At 43.4% G+C, this 16,525-nt stretch overlaps 4 protein-coding genes across 8 annotated transcripts; 3 read left to right on the top strand and 1 right to left on the bottom strand.

Moving 5' to 3' along the window:
- The first annotated feature begins 159 nt into the window (after nt 1-159).
- Nucleotides 160-6,169, top strand: LOC105663640 (proton-coupled zinc antiporter SLC30A2). 2 transcript variants are annotated; one of them, XM_012293930.2, is made up of 8 exons: nt 160-301; nt 4,014-4,204; nt 4,300-4,416; nt 4,550-4,698; nt 4,770-4,921; nt 4,999-5,224; nt 5,321-5,561; nt 5,645-6,169. In XM_012293930.2, exons 1-8 carry the CDS (start codon nt 270-272, stop codon nt 5,788-5,790), a joined length of 1,254 nt encoding a protein of 417 aa, XP_012149320.2. In that variant the 5' UTR covers nt 160-269; the 3' UTR covers nt 5,791-6,169. The 2 variants fall into 2 exon arrangements, with proteins under 2 accessions (XP_012149320.2, XP_012149321.2); XM_012293931.2 differs by lacking the exon at nt 160-301 and adding an exon at nt 2,053-2,194.
- A 116-nt stretch (nt 6,170-6,285) lies between these two features.
- Nucleotides 6,286-7,966, top strand: Tap42 (immunoglobulin binding protein Tap42). The gene is made up of 4 exons (XM_076542336.1): nt 6,286-6,574; nt 6,693-7,031; nt 7,102-7,499; nt 7,576-7,966. The coding sequence occupies exons 1-4, from the start codon at nt 6,437-6,439 to the stop codon at nt 7,784-7,786; spliced, it is 1,086 nt and encodes a 361-aa protein (XP_076398451.1). The 5' UTR covers nt 6,286-6,436; the 3' UTR covers nt 7,787-7,966.
- A 141-nt stretch (nt 7,967-8,107) lies between these two features.
- Nucleotides 8,108-12,843, top strand: conu (Rho GTPase-activating protein conundrum). Of its 3 annotated transcripts, none has more exons than XM_076542327.1 (11): nt 8,108-8,712; nt 9,113-9,158; nt 9,247-9,477; nt 9,555-9,793; nt 9,869-9,999; nt 10,063-10,256; nt 10,327-10,489; nt 10,557-10,903; nt 10,982-11,148; nt 11,243-11,420; nt 11,604-12,843. In XM_076542327.1, the coding sequence occupies exons 3-11, from the start codon at nt 9,339-9,341 to the stop codon at nt 11,978-11,980; spliced, it is 1,935 nt and encodes a 644-aa protein (XP_076398442.1). In that variant the 5' UTR covers nt 8,108-8,712; nt 9,113-9,158; nt 9,247-9,338; the 3' UTR covers nt 11,981-12,843. The 3 variants fall into 3 exon arrangements, with proteins under 3 accessions (XP_076398442.1, XP_076398443.1, XP_076398441.1); XM_076542328.1 differs by having other exon boundaries at nt 9,552-9,793; nt 10,557-10,891; XM_076542326.1 differs by having other exon boundaries at nt 9,552-9,793.
- Hr83 (nuclear hormone receptor 83) lies at nt 8,409-16,511 on the bottom strand. Of its 2 annotated transcripts, XM_012293909.2 has the most exons (5): nt 16,295-16,511; nt 16,059-16,199; nt 15,894-15,989; nt 13,236-13,805; nt 8,409-13,159 (listed from the first exon to the last, which is right to left on the bottom strand). In XM_012293909.2, exons 1-5 carry the CDS (start codon nt 16,296-16,298, stop codon nt 12,915-12,917), a joined length of 1,056 nt encoding a protein of 351 aa, XP_012149299.1. In that variant the 5' UTR covers nt 16,299-16,511; the 3' UTR covers nt 8,409-12,914. The 2 variants fall into 2 exon arrangements, with proteins under 2 accessions (XP_012149299.1, XP_012149298.1); XM_012293908.2 differs by having other exon boundaries at nt 15,894-16,199.
- Between the last annotated feature and the right edge of the window lie 14 nt (nt 16,512-16,525).

The raw sequence follows: 16,525 nt of genomic DNA, 5'->3' as shown, positions 1-16,525 counted from the left end.
ATGTTCCAGCACATAATACTTATCAAAAGATCGGATATCTCGTAGCAACTGATTAATTTACACCGAGAAACAAACAGTACCAAATCGATTTTTCTATGCTACTAATGACATCTTTCGTTCGTAGAAAAACACCTAACTTTCGTAGTATTATTACACGTGCGAGTCATATATCATCGAGTGCTTTCTTATCCGCGCGTTTAAATCAGTGCATTCATTTAATCGAAGGGAAGTTTCATATCTCGTAAAAGGATCTACGTTTAATCGCAAGAATGGAAGAACTTGCTAGAGACCAGCAAATATCGTACGTAATAACAGCATATTTGTGACGTTTATTTCTTATCGAAGATCATCGTAACTATCGTTTATTTACTACAAAATTGTCTATAATACACGAAACGGACGGTTAACGATTCAATTCGTGGTACGAATTTATTCTAATACATGTTTGTATCGAAGAAAATGCGACTTTGTTTTTGTAAAAGCATCGGTTCGTATTTTGTATTCGCGTTAATCCTGATTCTTACCGATCAACTAATAATCTTCTTACGCGGTAAAATTTCTAGTCCGTTCGTTAATGCGGTCGAAGAAAATATTATTCTTAATTAAATCCGAATCGTACTTTTCGAATTCTCGAATCGGATCTTGAGTTTATCGTTCGATAATATCGGGAAAAAATGCACGTGAAATCAGAGTATCGTTTAAGCGTATATCGCAAGCGCACGTATTCGCGTATTATCTTTTTTGTCAACATTTCAAATTTCCACTCGTGATTAAATTCGATCGAGAGAACGTAACGCTTTAAATTCACGATCGGGAAAAGAGATAATAACGCACCTTAACAACGATAAATACCATCGTTATCTGGTCCATAATCTCACGACTAAAATCGTCTTAATCTCGTACGTGTACGTCGCGTATCTCGTTCTCGAATCGTTATATCATCGAACAGGCGTTTACCTTGAGTAAGATTTTATTAACAAAAAAGTAGCGGATACATAACAACTATCGGTAATACGTAACGAGTAAATCAACGAATGGAATTTGACGACAACTCTGTAAAAGAGACGCGAAACATTTTGATATCCCTCGTCTGCTTGTCGTTGATCGTGATCGCGTTAGCAAAGACATTTGAACGACAGAAATAACGGGCAACGATTCTTCGACGCAGGAACAGGCGAAGAAGAACGCGAGAAGAAGGGAAAGTCGCAGTTACGCGGTCAGCCGCGGAAGCGACGGTGCTAACGCGTATCTAGTCTAGTGAACGTCGACGCGTTTTCTGGCACGCGTGCCGTTTTGTTTCGAGCGTTTACGAACGCGTAAGGTTATCGATACATAACGCTTTTCACGCCCACAATCGGATTCCCCTGAAAAAAAAGACGGGGGAACGAAACATTACTTGTGGTTAATCGCGTAAGAACGATAAGTCGGTAACTGTAGCGGCATCGATGGATATCCGAAGGATCAAGTCCCGTCGAAATCGCGCGAAATTCGCGGTAGCCGTGATCGTGATCGTCCCACGCGCGAACAGGAAATAACGGAAACAGGAAAACGCGATACATCGTGGCACGGTGCTATCTTGCGTACGAAGCGCAACGAAGACGGAGCCAATGAACGAAACAGATAGGAAGTTGGAAAGGCAGAAACAGATAAAGAAAACGAACAATAGGGAAACAGTGTGGAGCACGGTGGTTGCGCGAGGAGAAGCGAAGCAGAAGGAAGAGGATCGGTAGAGATCTCGGAACGAGGGGGAGTCGAAAAGAGGGGGAACTCGATAGATCGAGGGAGCCAGAGAGGGAGAGAGCAAGAGAAACTCATCGAGAGTTAAGCTATCTGGTAAAACAAACGGACTAGGCCGGACCGAAGGTTTTCCACTAAAAGACGGCATGAAGTGGCAAACGGCTTTCGTTGTTTTCGTAACCAGTGACGCGTGCACGATCCGTTCACGACTCTCCGATCGGCCGAGGACTTAACGCGACGGATATACTCGACCAAACTCGACGTCCTACTGTCGCGCCCCCTTCTCCTCGTATTCGCGTCCATCGCTTTCTTCTCCTTTGGTTTTTCTTTTCCATATTTCCGATCGATCCACCGTCCAGTAAATCGATTCGGCCTGCTCCTTGTACGTCACGATCAACATCGGGATCCACTGTACAAGCAACGTTCCGAGGATCATGGACGACGAGAAAATCAAACTGTGAGTTCGAATATCCTTCCGTATTTAATCGGATCGAATCGAATCGGATCGGATCGTCCCCCCACCTTCTCCCACCAATTAACCCGTCGTACGCAACGTCCGTTCGAGCGTACGTTCGGCGAAATGCTTCGAAAGAAAACGAAACGAATAAACGGATATCGAGACGAACGTTTCGATCGGATCGAAACAAATAAATGCAACCGTTGTCTCGTTCTTTTACGGGTGTTTACACCGAAACTATAACTTCGTTCGTTCGCTTCGGCTTGTTTTTTTCATTCTCGTTGTCTACACCTTTCGCGAAAAGAACGTTGTCGCGATAATTTATTCGCTACTTCGTAGCCGTTAAATCGATAAATACCGTTCGTGAGCCTCGTCTATCTTTTTCTTCTTCTTCTTCTTTCTACGTTGCCTTTTACTCTGTTTTCGAATGTAATACAGTTTCGTCAAATATAAGTCGTGAAAGTATCTTCGATACCTGCGTTTGCCCGTAAGTATAGCGGAAAAATGAACAATCGACAATTTACAGAGAACAACGTGGTAAGGATCGAATTACGATCCGCGGTTAACCGTGATTGCCCGCGTTTACCGACTCGATTTCCTAACGAAACGCGATCAAATTTCTCATTTATTGAATCACGATCCTCGAATAACGTTTCTTCCGTACCGATGCACGATCACGAAGCGGGATAGGATACAGGACACGAGCAACAAGTAAAACTATATTCTACGCTTGTCAAACGTTTCCTTCGTTCGTTCGATTTTCTTGCCTATTTTTTCCTTCCGATTCAATGCGATATCTCGAACACAATCGTCGATACCGTAAATCTAATACAATTCGTTCGATTCCGATAATTTTGCACACGGCATCATCGTTGCGCGAGAATAACCAATTTTGGCGAAAAAAAGCTGCTTCGGATAACGATCTAACACTAAGACGCGTTTGCACACGGCATCCTCGATATCTCGTCGTCAGATAATGATAACGATAACGATGAGTAAGGCACGTCATCGTTCTCCCCCGTACATCCTCCGCGCATCTTATCGCCTGTATCCGAATTTTGACGCCGCACGCCACTCTTTCTTGATAATTACATTGTCTTTGCACGCGGCCCGTTCGTTGCACTTTCGGTTCAAACGAAACTTTTGTGGTTCAGAAAAAGACGAGAAAGAAAAACCACTCCCACTATGATAAATTTCAAGTCCAAAGACGAAACTTCATTTTCCGCGTAACGGGCGATAACGATTCGTTACGATAAAGATCGTAAACAACAGCTTTTCCGATATCTGAAACGAAGGTTGTAAAAAATATGCACTTTTTAATGCGACCAGAAGAAAAAAACATAAAAGATATTCGCTACACGGTTACGACGGACACGGATGTACGTGTATGTATGTATGCATCGCGCGATTATGTCCAGGGTTGCGAGTCGTGTGACATCGAGAACGAAGGAAACGGGAAGCGTTTGATCTGCTATTCAATCGGACGAAATTTTGCAAATGATAATCGAAACGAAAGTTGAACAAAGTTTTTAACTCGTAACATCTAGAAAATGACATAAAGAAATTTATTTTATCTGTTAGTAATGTATGCAAAGCATGCGTAACGTGTTCGTAAATAACACGAAGCACGCACCAAATAGAATCGAAAAAGTAAGCGATCCAAGGACCTAGTCTAGTAACACGGATAAATTCGGTTTCTGACCATAGATCGAGTATAAAAAGCTCGCGAAATTTCGATACGAAACCGATGACGGTTTCTAATAACAGTACAGCGTACAGAGATCGAAATCGAACTCAATTGGTTTTCTTTGCTCGATAGATTCAAGGACAAGGCTGTATACGGATACGGGACAAGCATACCACCGAGTAATAACGAAGCCGAGGAGAATGACACGTCTTCTAGGAAAGTGATCTTTTGCGTACACGGAAAGTTGTCGGGCTGTTGCACGGTCGTGAAAGGCGTATCGGTCGACGACGATGCAGCTGTCAATTACCAGAAAAATTCTTCCAGTAAATATATTCGCCGTTCGGTTAATCTTCTTTGGCTTTTCCCTTTCGTCTCGATTTTATCGTAAACTCATGCGTCCATTTTTATGTTCGTTTAGCCGCACTGGAAGACCATTGTCATAGAGAAAGAAACGAGGAGATCGATAAAAAGGCAAGAAAGAAATTACTGCTTGCTAGTGCCCTATGCGTAATTTTTATGATAGCAGAAATCGTAGGTAATACACTATCATATATAGACGTACGAGCAAAACGCGAATACGTTACGATACGTGTAGAAAAAAGTAGACGGAACGAAGAAAGATCGGGTGAAACGGATTCTAAACGGAAACGATCGCTCCGCTTTTTCAGGTGGTGTATTGTCCAACAGTTTGGCGATCGCGACGGATGCTGCGCATCTGTTGACCGATTTCGCCTCGTTCATGATCTCCCTGTTCTCGATATGGGTCGCGAGCAGACCAGCAACGCGGAAGATGCCCTTTGGCTGGTACAGAGCGGAAGTGGGTACTCTTTCGTTCGATAATGCGAAACCGCGTCGATCTTGATCTCGCTGAAACAAGAATTTTCGTAGGTGATAGGTGCTCTGACTTCGGTCCTAATGATATGGATAGTAACCGGAATCCTTTTTTACCTGGCGGTCGAGAGAATAATTCACAAAGACTTCGAACTAGACGTCACCGTCATGTTGATCACGTCCGCCGTTGGTGTTGCGATTAATTTAATGTTAGTATTGCCGAATCTTTCGTGCGCGACTCGATCAGAAATATACGTAATTTAATCGATGCAATGTTGTCTCGTAGAATGGGTTTATCGTTGCACCAACATGGCCACACGCACGGACACGGCCATGGACATCACCACGAACGTGATTCGCGCAAACCGAACAGCGTAGAAAATGGAAAAATCGATCAAGATTTTTTCGAGGAGAAGAAAAATATTAACGTACGCGCTGCCTTTATCCACGTTGTAGGGGATTTCATTCAAAGCGTAGGAGTGCTGGTCGCTGCGTTAGTTATTTACTTCAAGGTATGTATATATAAGTATTATGTATATTGTAATCAAGTATTGTACCGCTTTTAAAAATACTCGTTCGTTAATGCGTACGAATAACGTTGCCTGCAGCCAACTTGGAGCATAGTCGATCCAATTTGCACCTTTTTATTCTCGTTGTTGGTGGTGTTAACTACGGTGGCGATAATCAAAGACGTGATGAACGTTTTAATGGAAGGAATTCCGAAAGGATTCGAGTATTCTCAAGTGGAAAGTACCTTCATGCAAATCGAGGGTGTGGTGAAGGTGCACAATCTTCGTATCTGGGCACTTTCGTTGGACAAAACTGCGCTTTCCGCGCACCTCGCTATAAGTAAGAACTTTATTTTTTATCTAATACCATCGAATACGCGATATTCTACTTTCTTCTTTTTTTCACTTTTCGTGTTATCGAAGAACCGGGAACGAGTCCTCAAGATATACTACGCACTGCGACGAGGAATATTCATGACGAGTACAAATTCTTCGAAATGACTCTCCAAATAGAGGAATTCGACGAACAAATGGAAAATTGCAAACAGTGTAAGGCACTGTCGCAATAATCGCAGATATTTTGTTTTCTACGCGAGCCTAATCGCAACGATCGAAAATCGTGCGATCACGAAAGAGAACCGTAACTCGAACCTCGCAAAAGTTGCGAATTACAATTCGACGGAAAACGATGGTCATTTGTGTGTCCGTGCCCAATCCGTTTCATCGGTGAAAAACTTCTTCATTAGGCAATTACGTGTTATTACAATTTTATTTATTTTCAAGTAATTTTTAGCGAACTGATCTGGGCAATAATTGTACGTACGTATTATACGGTCGTGATATCGGTTATCGAATATTCGATTTTCGTTCAACCGAGTTAGATACAATGAATGAAAATATCGTACGAAGTATCGTAGGAAGATGAAATTAAAATCAGAAAAAAAATAATATGTTCCAACGATTTGTATTCCTTTATTTACACCCGAACAAGTTGATTTTAAATCGAACGAGCGGTGCGTGTTTAAATCGCATAGAGAACAATCGATATATCGCACGTTGCTCGTATCGATTGAAGAAATAACGCGCTCCACAGCCAACTTCGCTCGAAATTGCACGATTGACATGTAATGTACCTAACCTTTACCGTAAGCTGTTCTGTTTTCGGTAACGCGCCATTAACGTCAAATCGTTAAGAGAGCTGTCAAAACGACGATCATGAGTTCGGAAGATTTATCCACCGTAGGAAACGATGCGAAAGATAACGCGACGCTATCGGAATTATTTGACAAAGCGTTCCAAATGTTCAATGATATAAATAAAACAACCGAACCTACGGACAGTGTAAAAGTTCAGGTATTCACCTTTAAGGTTATACATAAATATTCACAAACTTTTCTTCCCCTATTCCTTTAACAATTATCGAGGATACTTTCCTATACGTACCTGCTGTATCTTTCTTTCTGTATGTCAGTCTGACATTAGACGAACCATGAATATGTTGGAAGATGCGACAAAACTAGTTTCCATAATCGATATGTTTAGCGAAAATGAAAGTTTTGAAGAGGTGCCTACAGAAAACATCAAGTATTTCTTATTACCAGCTTTCCTTGGTACGCTCGCTACAAAAATTTGTAACAGGGATAACCGGATGCACATCGTTCACGTTGCCGAAATTTATTTCATTGACTTTTTAAAACGCGTCAAAGCCTACGGATTAACCAACATTGAAATACCGGAAATGAAATCTGAACAGGAAAAAGAAAACGCTTCCGAAAGAACTCCATCAAACACGGAAGTAATCGCAAAAATGGTAAGCGCGTCGTACAAATTACGATCTATCGGTCTGTCAACAAGCACTTACTGGTTTCGTTAATTCGTAGGTAAACCGAAGAAACACGAAACTACAGAGATACGCGGAACAGAAAGAGTTGGAATCGCGTTTGGCAAATTTGGAAAAAAACTTGTCGAATCCGAATATAGACGACGAAGTTAAGAGGGAATACTTTGTAACGCTTATAAAGTTATATGTAAATTTGGCTGTGGAAGAACTGAACTCGTTAGCGGTGGAGAAACCGATTTTGGAGCATATGAAAAAGATGGCAAAATCTGAAACTATGTTTACGCAAGCTTCGCAAAAGCTTAAACCGCCTCAACCAAAATTGCAGCCAATTATTATTACACGAGACGAAGTGCAAAAGAAAATTTATGGAGCTGGTTATCCCAGTTTACCCATTCTCACTGTACAGGAATTTTATGAACAACGAGTAAAGGAAGGAGAGTGAGTACAGGGTTTTATAATTCTACAACTACCGACAATAGCATGAAAGGTCTTCTGCGATGCTCTTTGTTTTTAGTTGGCCAGGTCCTTCGCAACAGAATCAACAAAATTCCAAATGCTTACAAAATATGACCAATGTTGGCGCAAATGATAACGAACAGGAAGAAGTTGAAAAAGAAGAATTGATAGAAGCGGATGATCCAGAAACATTGAGGCAATTACGTCGTATGGACGATTACAAGGACACTCATAGAAGAGGATGGGGTAATCGTGCTAACAGAAGTTGAACACGAAAAGATCATTTTCGTCGCGACACGAATCGTGTGCTAAATCCTTTATGCAAATATCATGTTTTGTTCCTTTTGCATGCTTCCCCATATTTGCGTTCCATTAAAAATGTCATTATAAATGTTTATACGATAGTACTGGATTAATAAAAAGCCATATGTGCTTTTGAAGAACAATAATTTTTTATCTGGTTTTGTTAATTGTTCCTGCGATATTAGTTGTTTATGTTCACGTTAAAATGAGATTATTCGTGCACGCATCGATGAAATTAACGTTAATAAATTAGCGCTTAGTAATTGTTTCGTGTAATCACAGCATATCGTATCTATAATCGACGGAAATATCGAAAACTGAAAACCAAAAACAACTACCTAGATGGCGTGGAAGAGACGAAGCAAATAAGAGGCGCAGGTGTGGATTGAAAATTGGCAATACTATGAATCAGTGTGCGGACACATATACACAGGTGGGAGTCATATGCGTCAGCAACAGGTGGTTAAAGTCGCGAGAATACGTTCTCGCTTTTTTTTTGTTTTCAATGTAAGTTAAGTCTACAGAAATACTTAAAAGTTATGCAAGCACGCAAATTGATCTGTTCAACATTCAAGATAGGCACGTTAGGTCATATTTAGGTCGACGAGTCGATGATCTAGCCGATGATGGGTGCGATTCGAAGGCATGCATCGAATACGTTACTTCTCGGAAGTAGCAGACAACCTCGAAATATTGTTCGCGCGTAAACTCGCCTACTCTTAGAGAAAGAGGCCTCACCACAAATTTAAATATTGAAAAGCTACCTCTTTTTATGCGTACTATTTTCGAGATTTGTGCAACATCAACCATCATCGATACAGCGTTTATTTTGGGAATAAGATGATCATGCGAGCAATGGTACAACATTCTTTAGTCAAGTCCATTCAAGAACGTATGTATTTCATTGACGATTCTTTTAAACACTGTACATGTTTCTTTTGTATATACGTATTCGTGTCAAAACAATGCATCGCGAAGAGGTTAGGTGTTAATATTTCCTTTTCTTTTTAACCTTTGCGTAGATTAATTGATTTTACGCGACCATGATTGATAAATACACGTGTCTGTATTTATTTTGCATGGGAAAATGTACCTATTCAAATTTCGTACAACTCGAGAGTTAAAATTTTTGCTTATTTTCAAATGGTGCTAGTTTTTTCTAACTCGTTTAAACGCGTCAGTGATACTTTGCCGAGTTGCTAGTAATATATAAATTCGATTTACGTCCTAGTTTAAGAAACGAGCTTACCGAGAAAATGAATTTCATCTAAATAGATCATCATATTTTTTAGCGAGTTAACGTGGTGCTATGTCACGCGTTCGTATCGTTTCATACAGGTAATTTTTTAATAGTTGTTATCGCAAATTTTTTTTGCTGATAGATTTCTACGCGACAAATAAAATAAAAATAACATTTTATTTTCAGATACGAACGGGCATCGATTTTAAGCTTACATTTTATAGAAACAAGTGTAGAAACTACGTATTATTGAAGAAGTGTAGAAAATTAAAAAAATCATGGAGAAATCGCACACAACTATATACATGGAAGGTGACAATCACCTTTCCGATTATTGGCAAGAATATCAAAAAATGATGGAAGAAACTAAACTGTTGGACGATTACCTCGAGGAAGAATGTCCACGTAACTATGATGGTACGTTTCTTTGACATCGACCAAGAGAGTTTTAGAACGGGAGTAAACTGTTGTCTCTTGATGAATTTTACAAGAAGGCGAAGAGGAAGCCGAATGGTTGCGGACAGCAGGTTTGGGTCAATTAACCGAAGCATGGAAAGCGGGCAGAGAAGTACAACCAGAAGAATTGGGTGCTGCGTTACGTCCTTTGTCTCGAGCACAGGCTGAAGCAGTAAAACGTCGCGTAAAATCTCTTAATCATACGGTAAAACAACGTTTCAATCAACGTCAACGAGTTCGTAAACCAGACATCAGAGACGTGTTCAAGGATGTTGAGGTAATTGATCGACTATCGCGACAGAAAGCAGCAAACGGTAAGAAAGTGTGCCATGACGATCGAATCGCGTTTCAGGTATCCAGTACCGGGACAAGATCGCGTAGCGCTACACCCGATTCGTTAGATTCTGTACCAGGAGCGACACCCGAGAGCGCATCGCCTCCGTCACCGCCAACGGTTGCTTCCATCGACGATCATCATACAGCGTAAGAGAATTTTTATTTCGTCGTTACGTCGTTGCTCGTTAATACCGTTTCTATTTTCCACAGTGCTACCGTTCCAAATTTTGTGTCGGTGTTTCAACGAGTACCAAGCGAGGAGAAAGAAACCGTGCGCAGAACTCCGAGCGCACCGCCTATACCGATCGGTACAGTAGCACCGCCGTCATCGACTCCGTTACCCGTTCAGGAAATTTTCAGGCGCGCCGGCAATTGGTTGCGAGGAGACGTTGCCAACGATTCAGGTATCGTTCGATTCGTGATCCATTTAAACGATAGTCGGTGAATAGAGAACTCTCTCTATTTTCATTGCAGAAGGTATTCAGCTAACGGGATACCACAGATTGGGGACTGTACACGTTTCAAAACCCATCGTACAAAGACGAAGCGGTAGCGATCCAAGCGAAGTGGCGAACATTACGAGTTTAGGTAACGAATCCGTGAAAAAATTGAACGCTTCGAAGGATTCGACAACGAGGTAGTATCAAATTCAGAGAATTTCGATAATCGGCGGAATATTGTTCTCGCGACGTACGAAATTTTAGGAGAAACTCGGGCAGTCACGCAACGGTAACTCGAAGTCACAGCAGCCTGTACGGATTGACGAGGCCCCAGGACGAAGGTTTGATAACGCATCCTTTGAATCGAACCTCGTCCCACGGTCACTTGAGTTTCGAGGAAATGTGTCGAGCGAACGAAGTAAAGCCGCAGGCGTGGAAATCGGAATCGCTCGCGTCGTCCGACGACGTACAGGACCGATTAGGAATAGAAGCGTTGACCCAACGAGATTTTACCAGGTTACAGCCACTTTTGTGGCTCGAACTCAGCGCGGTTTTCGATAAATATAATATACCGTTGAAGAAACGAAAACCAAACAAACGTAAGACGAAAGGTTCGCATAAATGTCGGATGACGAGCTCTCGATCCCGAAATCAATTTTAATAATCGTTTAACGTTATCGTATTCTTAGCTGGAAACTTGTTTGGCGCGTCGTTATCGACTTTGTTGCTTCGAGACAGTCAGCTGACGTCCGAGGAAAGCAGTATCCCGCTAGTGTTTCAAAAGATCCTAAACGAATTAACGAAACGCGGCGTAAAGGAGGAGGGGATTCTTCGCGTCGGAGGACACAAGCAAAAAGTACAATTTATTTCCAGTTGATCGTAATCGTTAAAAAGATATCGCAGAGATTTCTCGTGGATTTCGAATAAATTATCGTCGTCGTTGTGTTCAGGTCGAATCGATATGCGCGCAGTTGGAAACGGATTTCTACTCTAAACCCAAAGAAACGGACAAGTTGTTCAAACGTATATCGTGTCACGACCTGTCGGCTGTTTTGAAAAAGTTGCTGCGCGATCTGCCGCAACCGTTGCTCACCGTTGAACTTATCGACGCCTTCTACCAAAGCCACGGTAAGTAACGAACGACGAAACACTTACCGCGAGACGGTGAATAGTCTCGCGCGAACGAACGAGAGACCCGTCGTATCGATCGATCGATATCGAGGTGGGTCGAAACGCGCACCTTTTCTCGAAACCTTTCCGACGAATTCGATAAAAGTCTTTATTTTCTTTTTGTTCTGGTTGTTGGTACAGGAATGAAGGATCGTCGAGAGTTGTCGTATTCGTTGAACTTGCTGGTGCTATTACTACCGACGGAACATCGTTGTACCTTAAAAGCGTTAGTGAATTTTTTAAGATTGGTCGTAGAGAATCAGAGATCGAATAAAATGTCGATCCATAACGTTGCCATGATCGTTGCGCCGTCTTTGTTTCCGCCGCGATACATCCATCCCCGTGATCGTACCGACTTGAGCGCTCAGGTTAACATGGCTGCCATATGCTGTCAAGTGACGGAAGCTCTTCTCGTTAACGCGGATAAATTATGGTATGTACCGAGCGATCTTTTGAGCCAGTTACACAGACATTCCGAGGAAGAAAGATATCGAAAGTACAAAAAGAAGTATTACTAACGTTAACCGCGCGTTTACGACGCGAAGAACCCGTATATCTTCGAGTCGGTCGCGTACCGTAGGTTTATCGACCGATGGCATTACTCGAGGCGCAGTACGTTCGCCGAGATAACGCGCGCTCGCGTCTCTTTGTACGCGATACTTTCGAAAGAAATTAAGCTTACAACGTTTACGAGCGGCGATATCGTTTCGAGTTCGATACGCGGTCGCGGTAACGTCGCGCAATAACGTTCCTGGCTGGCGTTACACCGACTTAAATCAGTTTAAACGAACACCAAATCATAAAGATAATTTTCATCCGTAAATTTTCACACAGCGCTTCGAACAGTTGAAATTTCTTTACTCGATTTATATCGATTCGTCGCTAACGATCATTCACGCGCGCGCGTGTCCGTATAGAGCTTCCGTTATTACAGTAGCGTTTTTAAACCTTTTTTTCTTATTCGTAAGCGTCGACGATTAACGCTAGTCGTGCTCGCGTCGACAAGTTGGTTCAAAGCGAAGCGTAAGGAACGAGTCGCGTTTCTTTCGCGACGCCTCGTTTTCATCGATGCTTTCTCATCGTTTTCTACGTGCTATAGAGCCGTAAAGAGTACTCTCGTCGAGATAGTCGAGAATCTCGTTCGGGGATCCGGTCGTCGGACAAACACGCTCTTACAAGCGTCGTATCGCTCACAAATTCTACCCTTCGTTACCGACGTTTATCGACAATAACCGAAAGACGATCGGCGCGTTCGGATCGAAATTTTCGACTAGCTCGCGTGCCACGAGTTGCTACGGCTCTATTTTATACCGATGCGCCATATTACTTTAAGTAATTGTACATATCACTTGCGTCAATAAAGTGCCAAAGAAAATAAAAATCGAGTTTCTTTCCTTCCTCATCGAAACCTTTTGTTCCTCGTTCGATCGTCGTTGGAACGGTGGATCTCGATCAGCGCACAGCCGCTATCACTTTTTCGAAATCGACGCGTCCGATGATAGGCGCGAAGAGATCCGTGGCTAAACGTCTGGGACAGCAAGCCGTCAGAACGGGTAGCAGCAACATGATTTTGGCCAGCCTGCGAGATCGCTCGGCGAGCGAGGACGTTCGCGCGGCGAGATGTCGAACAAGCGTTTCCAGCGCAGAGTCCGTCGCTTTCGACGCGAGCCGGAAGCCGTTGGTCGTTTCGGCGATCTCTGCGGAGATTTCCAGAAACGGACACTGTCAGTCACGGGAGACGCAAGAGATCTCGCTATGGAAAGACAAGATTACCGGGTCTGCAGAGCGACAAGGTTTCCAGGATCGAAATCTCGATTCGATCGAGTCGCAAGTCGAAGACTGTGGAGCGTGCCGCGAGCAAAATTTCACGCGCACCCCCGCCGACCGAGAGGACGTCCGTTTGCCAAAAAGTGGTCAAATCCAGCGGCCAAATCGCGGCGCGCAGTACGAACGCCGCGGCCCATCCCTTTCGAAGAATTCCATTCTGTTCTTGGAAATCGAGCATCGAGAATTCTCGATGCCGTCGAGCGGCTCGCACCGTCGCGAGAAATATCTGAGCGGCGATTTCGTGTCGCGTCGTGGCTCCTGCAAGCAATCTAGTGTCGTTAACGCCGTTCGAAGACGGCGCCGTTTCGTTACCCGCGAAGCCGATTCTCGTCGATGTCCGAAGAAAGTCCGAGCTTCCGGTAGCGGTGATCGTTGTCGCGGTCGATTCCTTCTCGAAAACGGCAACAGACGACGCTGCTCGCGACGGCTTACGCGCATAAGAATTTCGCGAGTCGATTCCGTGCACGGCTGCGATCTTGTTCCGAACGGTGCGCGGTCCTCTCTCCTCTTGAACGGCTGAAAACCGATCGACGAGAATAAAGCGCGCCCGTCCGACGATTTCAGATTCCATCGAGGAATTTTAATAGTCGTCTCGAGAGCAAAGTAATCGAAAGTAACAAAGTCGCGTGCGCGCGATCGAACGCTTCTCGGTAACGATATAAAAATAGTCCCGCTCTCGCGAAACCGATCGAACATCGTTTCTCGTTCTCGCGTACCTTTTCACGTCGGCAACGAGCACGGCTACAAAATTACGTCCATGACGAGTGGCACGCGGCAATGTTTGCATCTCGTTTCGTCCGCGACGCTCCGAATCGTTACTTAACCCTCTTCGCGACCGTCGTTTCGTTTCGAATTGATCGGGATTCGTTAACTAGTATGAAATTTCGCGTTTGCGTTTAGATGCGACGTAAGTTCCGTGATTTTACATCGTAATTAAGAAAATAATTTGAACGTGTAATATAACGCTCTTCGGTAACGAAAAATATCGTTGCGACGGCACGGAGCTGGCCCTGAAATGGAGTCGAAGCAAGCCTTTCGCGCGAGATTGTTTCGTTGAATCAACAATTTTCCTATTTTGTACTCGATATATTATCGTTAATTGTAAGTAAACGATTATTTGCTCGTCGTTTTTATTACATAATTATCTACAGCGATTCTGTCCTCGACGCAGCGATGTACGACTTTCCGTAACGCGTCTATTACCGATTAACCAATTTCTATATGTTTTGGCAACGACCAAGCGAGCATTAGAGGAAGCGGTGGAAATACGAGCTGCCACTTTTATGCCAGAATGTATCGCCAAGTCTGTCAAAGATCTCTAACGCGTAGTTAAAACGAACCAAACGATTCTAATGTTTCCTAACAATTATATATTTAAAATAACAGCGAGATACCGTCTAAATATGGGCTATACTTGGAATAACTCGAAAGAAAAGAAAAGCGAGTAGCATATATTAAGTTTGAAATATTGAAAAATATATTGAAAGTGTTTATACAATAAATTTAAATGCCGATGGTTAAGATACGATGGTCACAAATGTAAATATGTTTGCCAACACCTGCACAAGCACTGTATGTCTAGATATAAGATAAAAACACTTGGTTCGAAGCTCTCTTCCCTCCAACACTTTCTTTTATTTTATCGAATACACTTTAGAATAGTTGTAAAGTATCTCGTAATACACTAAAAAGTGGTCTAAATACTAAATAATCGGTGGAACAAGGTACTTACGTAGCCGTCATTTAGACCATTTACTCGGGGATGCTTAAAGCAACGACAGTCGTTACTACACGATGGAATTCGTTACATAACTTATGACAAAACGATCCTTCAATGTCAGCCATATAGCGGACTTAACAAATTACCTCCCGGTTCAACAGATTATGCTTAACAAAATAGAATAAATACGACAGTAAAATGTTTGAAGGTAGCGAAATAAATAAAATCACGCGTTCTACAAGATAACGAATATAATCGGTTCTTTTCTTTCCGAATCATAGTTTCGTACTATTCCTACCGGAGTAAACTAGCCCGTATTTAGACCACTTCCTCTAATGTTCTTGTTAGACGACGGATTCCATGCGTTACGGAGTATGGATAATGCAGTATGCCCCATAATTACGTTACGAAGCAAACCGAATCGATACGGGTCGTCGAAAGAAACGGCGAGGCCGCTTCGCGGTGCGATATACGCAGCTAATGGCAAAGAAAATTGAGGAAAATCACGGCAATTTGTCGCGCCTTCCTTCTTATCGCGCAATTTTTACTTCGCCACGAATCATTGCGAAACGATTAACTAGGGGCGAGAGCAGTGTAACGTTCGCTTTCGATTCTTCGAGAACCTACGATAAAATTAATAGGTACATAATAGATCTAGCGTTTCGCGTATTCTCTCTAACGAGAGAAGCTTAGGCCGCACGCGCTTCGCGCGTTGTACACGGTATCGGTCGCGCGATCCGACTTTTCTTTGGTTCGCGAGAGCAATCGAACGGTCGCGTCGTTAACGAAGCGTTATTTCACGACGAAACGTATCGGAATCGTAACGAAAAATCGGAGAAATCGGAGAGGCAAGATCGCGAGGAAGAAAGAGAGAATGGTCTTACCTGCCGCGTTCATGCCAACGGTGAAGCACTTCTTCAAACGGCAGTGCGGACACCAATTGCGTCTCGCTTTGTCGACGGCGCACGTCCCCGTGCCGGCTGAAAAGATCGAGACCGATTTACGGCGGACGGTGTCGCGAACGAGCGAGCGTGATCGTGGAAACGAACCTATGCAGGCGAACAGTGCTCCGCGACGCACGGATCGCTTGAAGAAACAGGAGCAACCGTCGCAGCAGTAGATTCCGTAATGTTTGCCGTAGGATCTGTCCCCGCAAACCTTGCAATCGACCGGACTGGGCAGCGTTCTTCCTGCCTCGGTGGAAAGCGCATTAATTAACGAAACGCGACGAAACGAGTTCGCGATCTCGTCCGCGCGAACGTTTCGGTTTCGACGCTCGACTTACCCATATCTCCGCTGCTAGCGAAACCGAGAGAACGATCCAGCGACGATCGGCGACGAAGAAGGACTGGTCGCGGTGTCGGGGTAGTTTGGTTTATCGACGAGCGCGCGTCGACGAAACGGAAGCGAAGTATCGTACGGGGGTTGAGTTCACTCGACGACGACGAGTCGCCGTCGCCGCGAAAAGATAATATTTACCGAGCACTGACGAGGTCCGAACGATTGTTTGGCCGTC

This window comes from Megachile rotundata, chromosome 2 (assembly GCF_050947335.1).
Source record: "Megachile rotundata isolate GNS110a chromosome 2, iyMegRotu1, whole genome shotgun sequence".
NCBI classification, from domain to species: Eukaryota; Metazoa; Arthropoda; class Insecta; order Hymenoptera; family Megachilidae; genus Megachile; species Megachile rotundata.
This window is presented reverse-complemented; position numbering and strand designations above follow the sequence as displayed.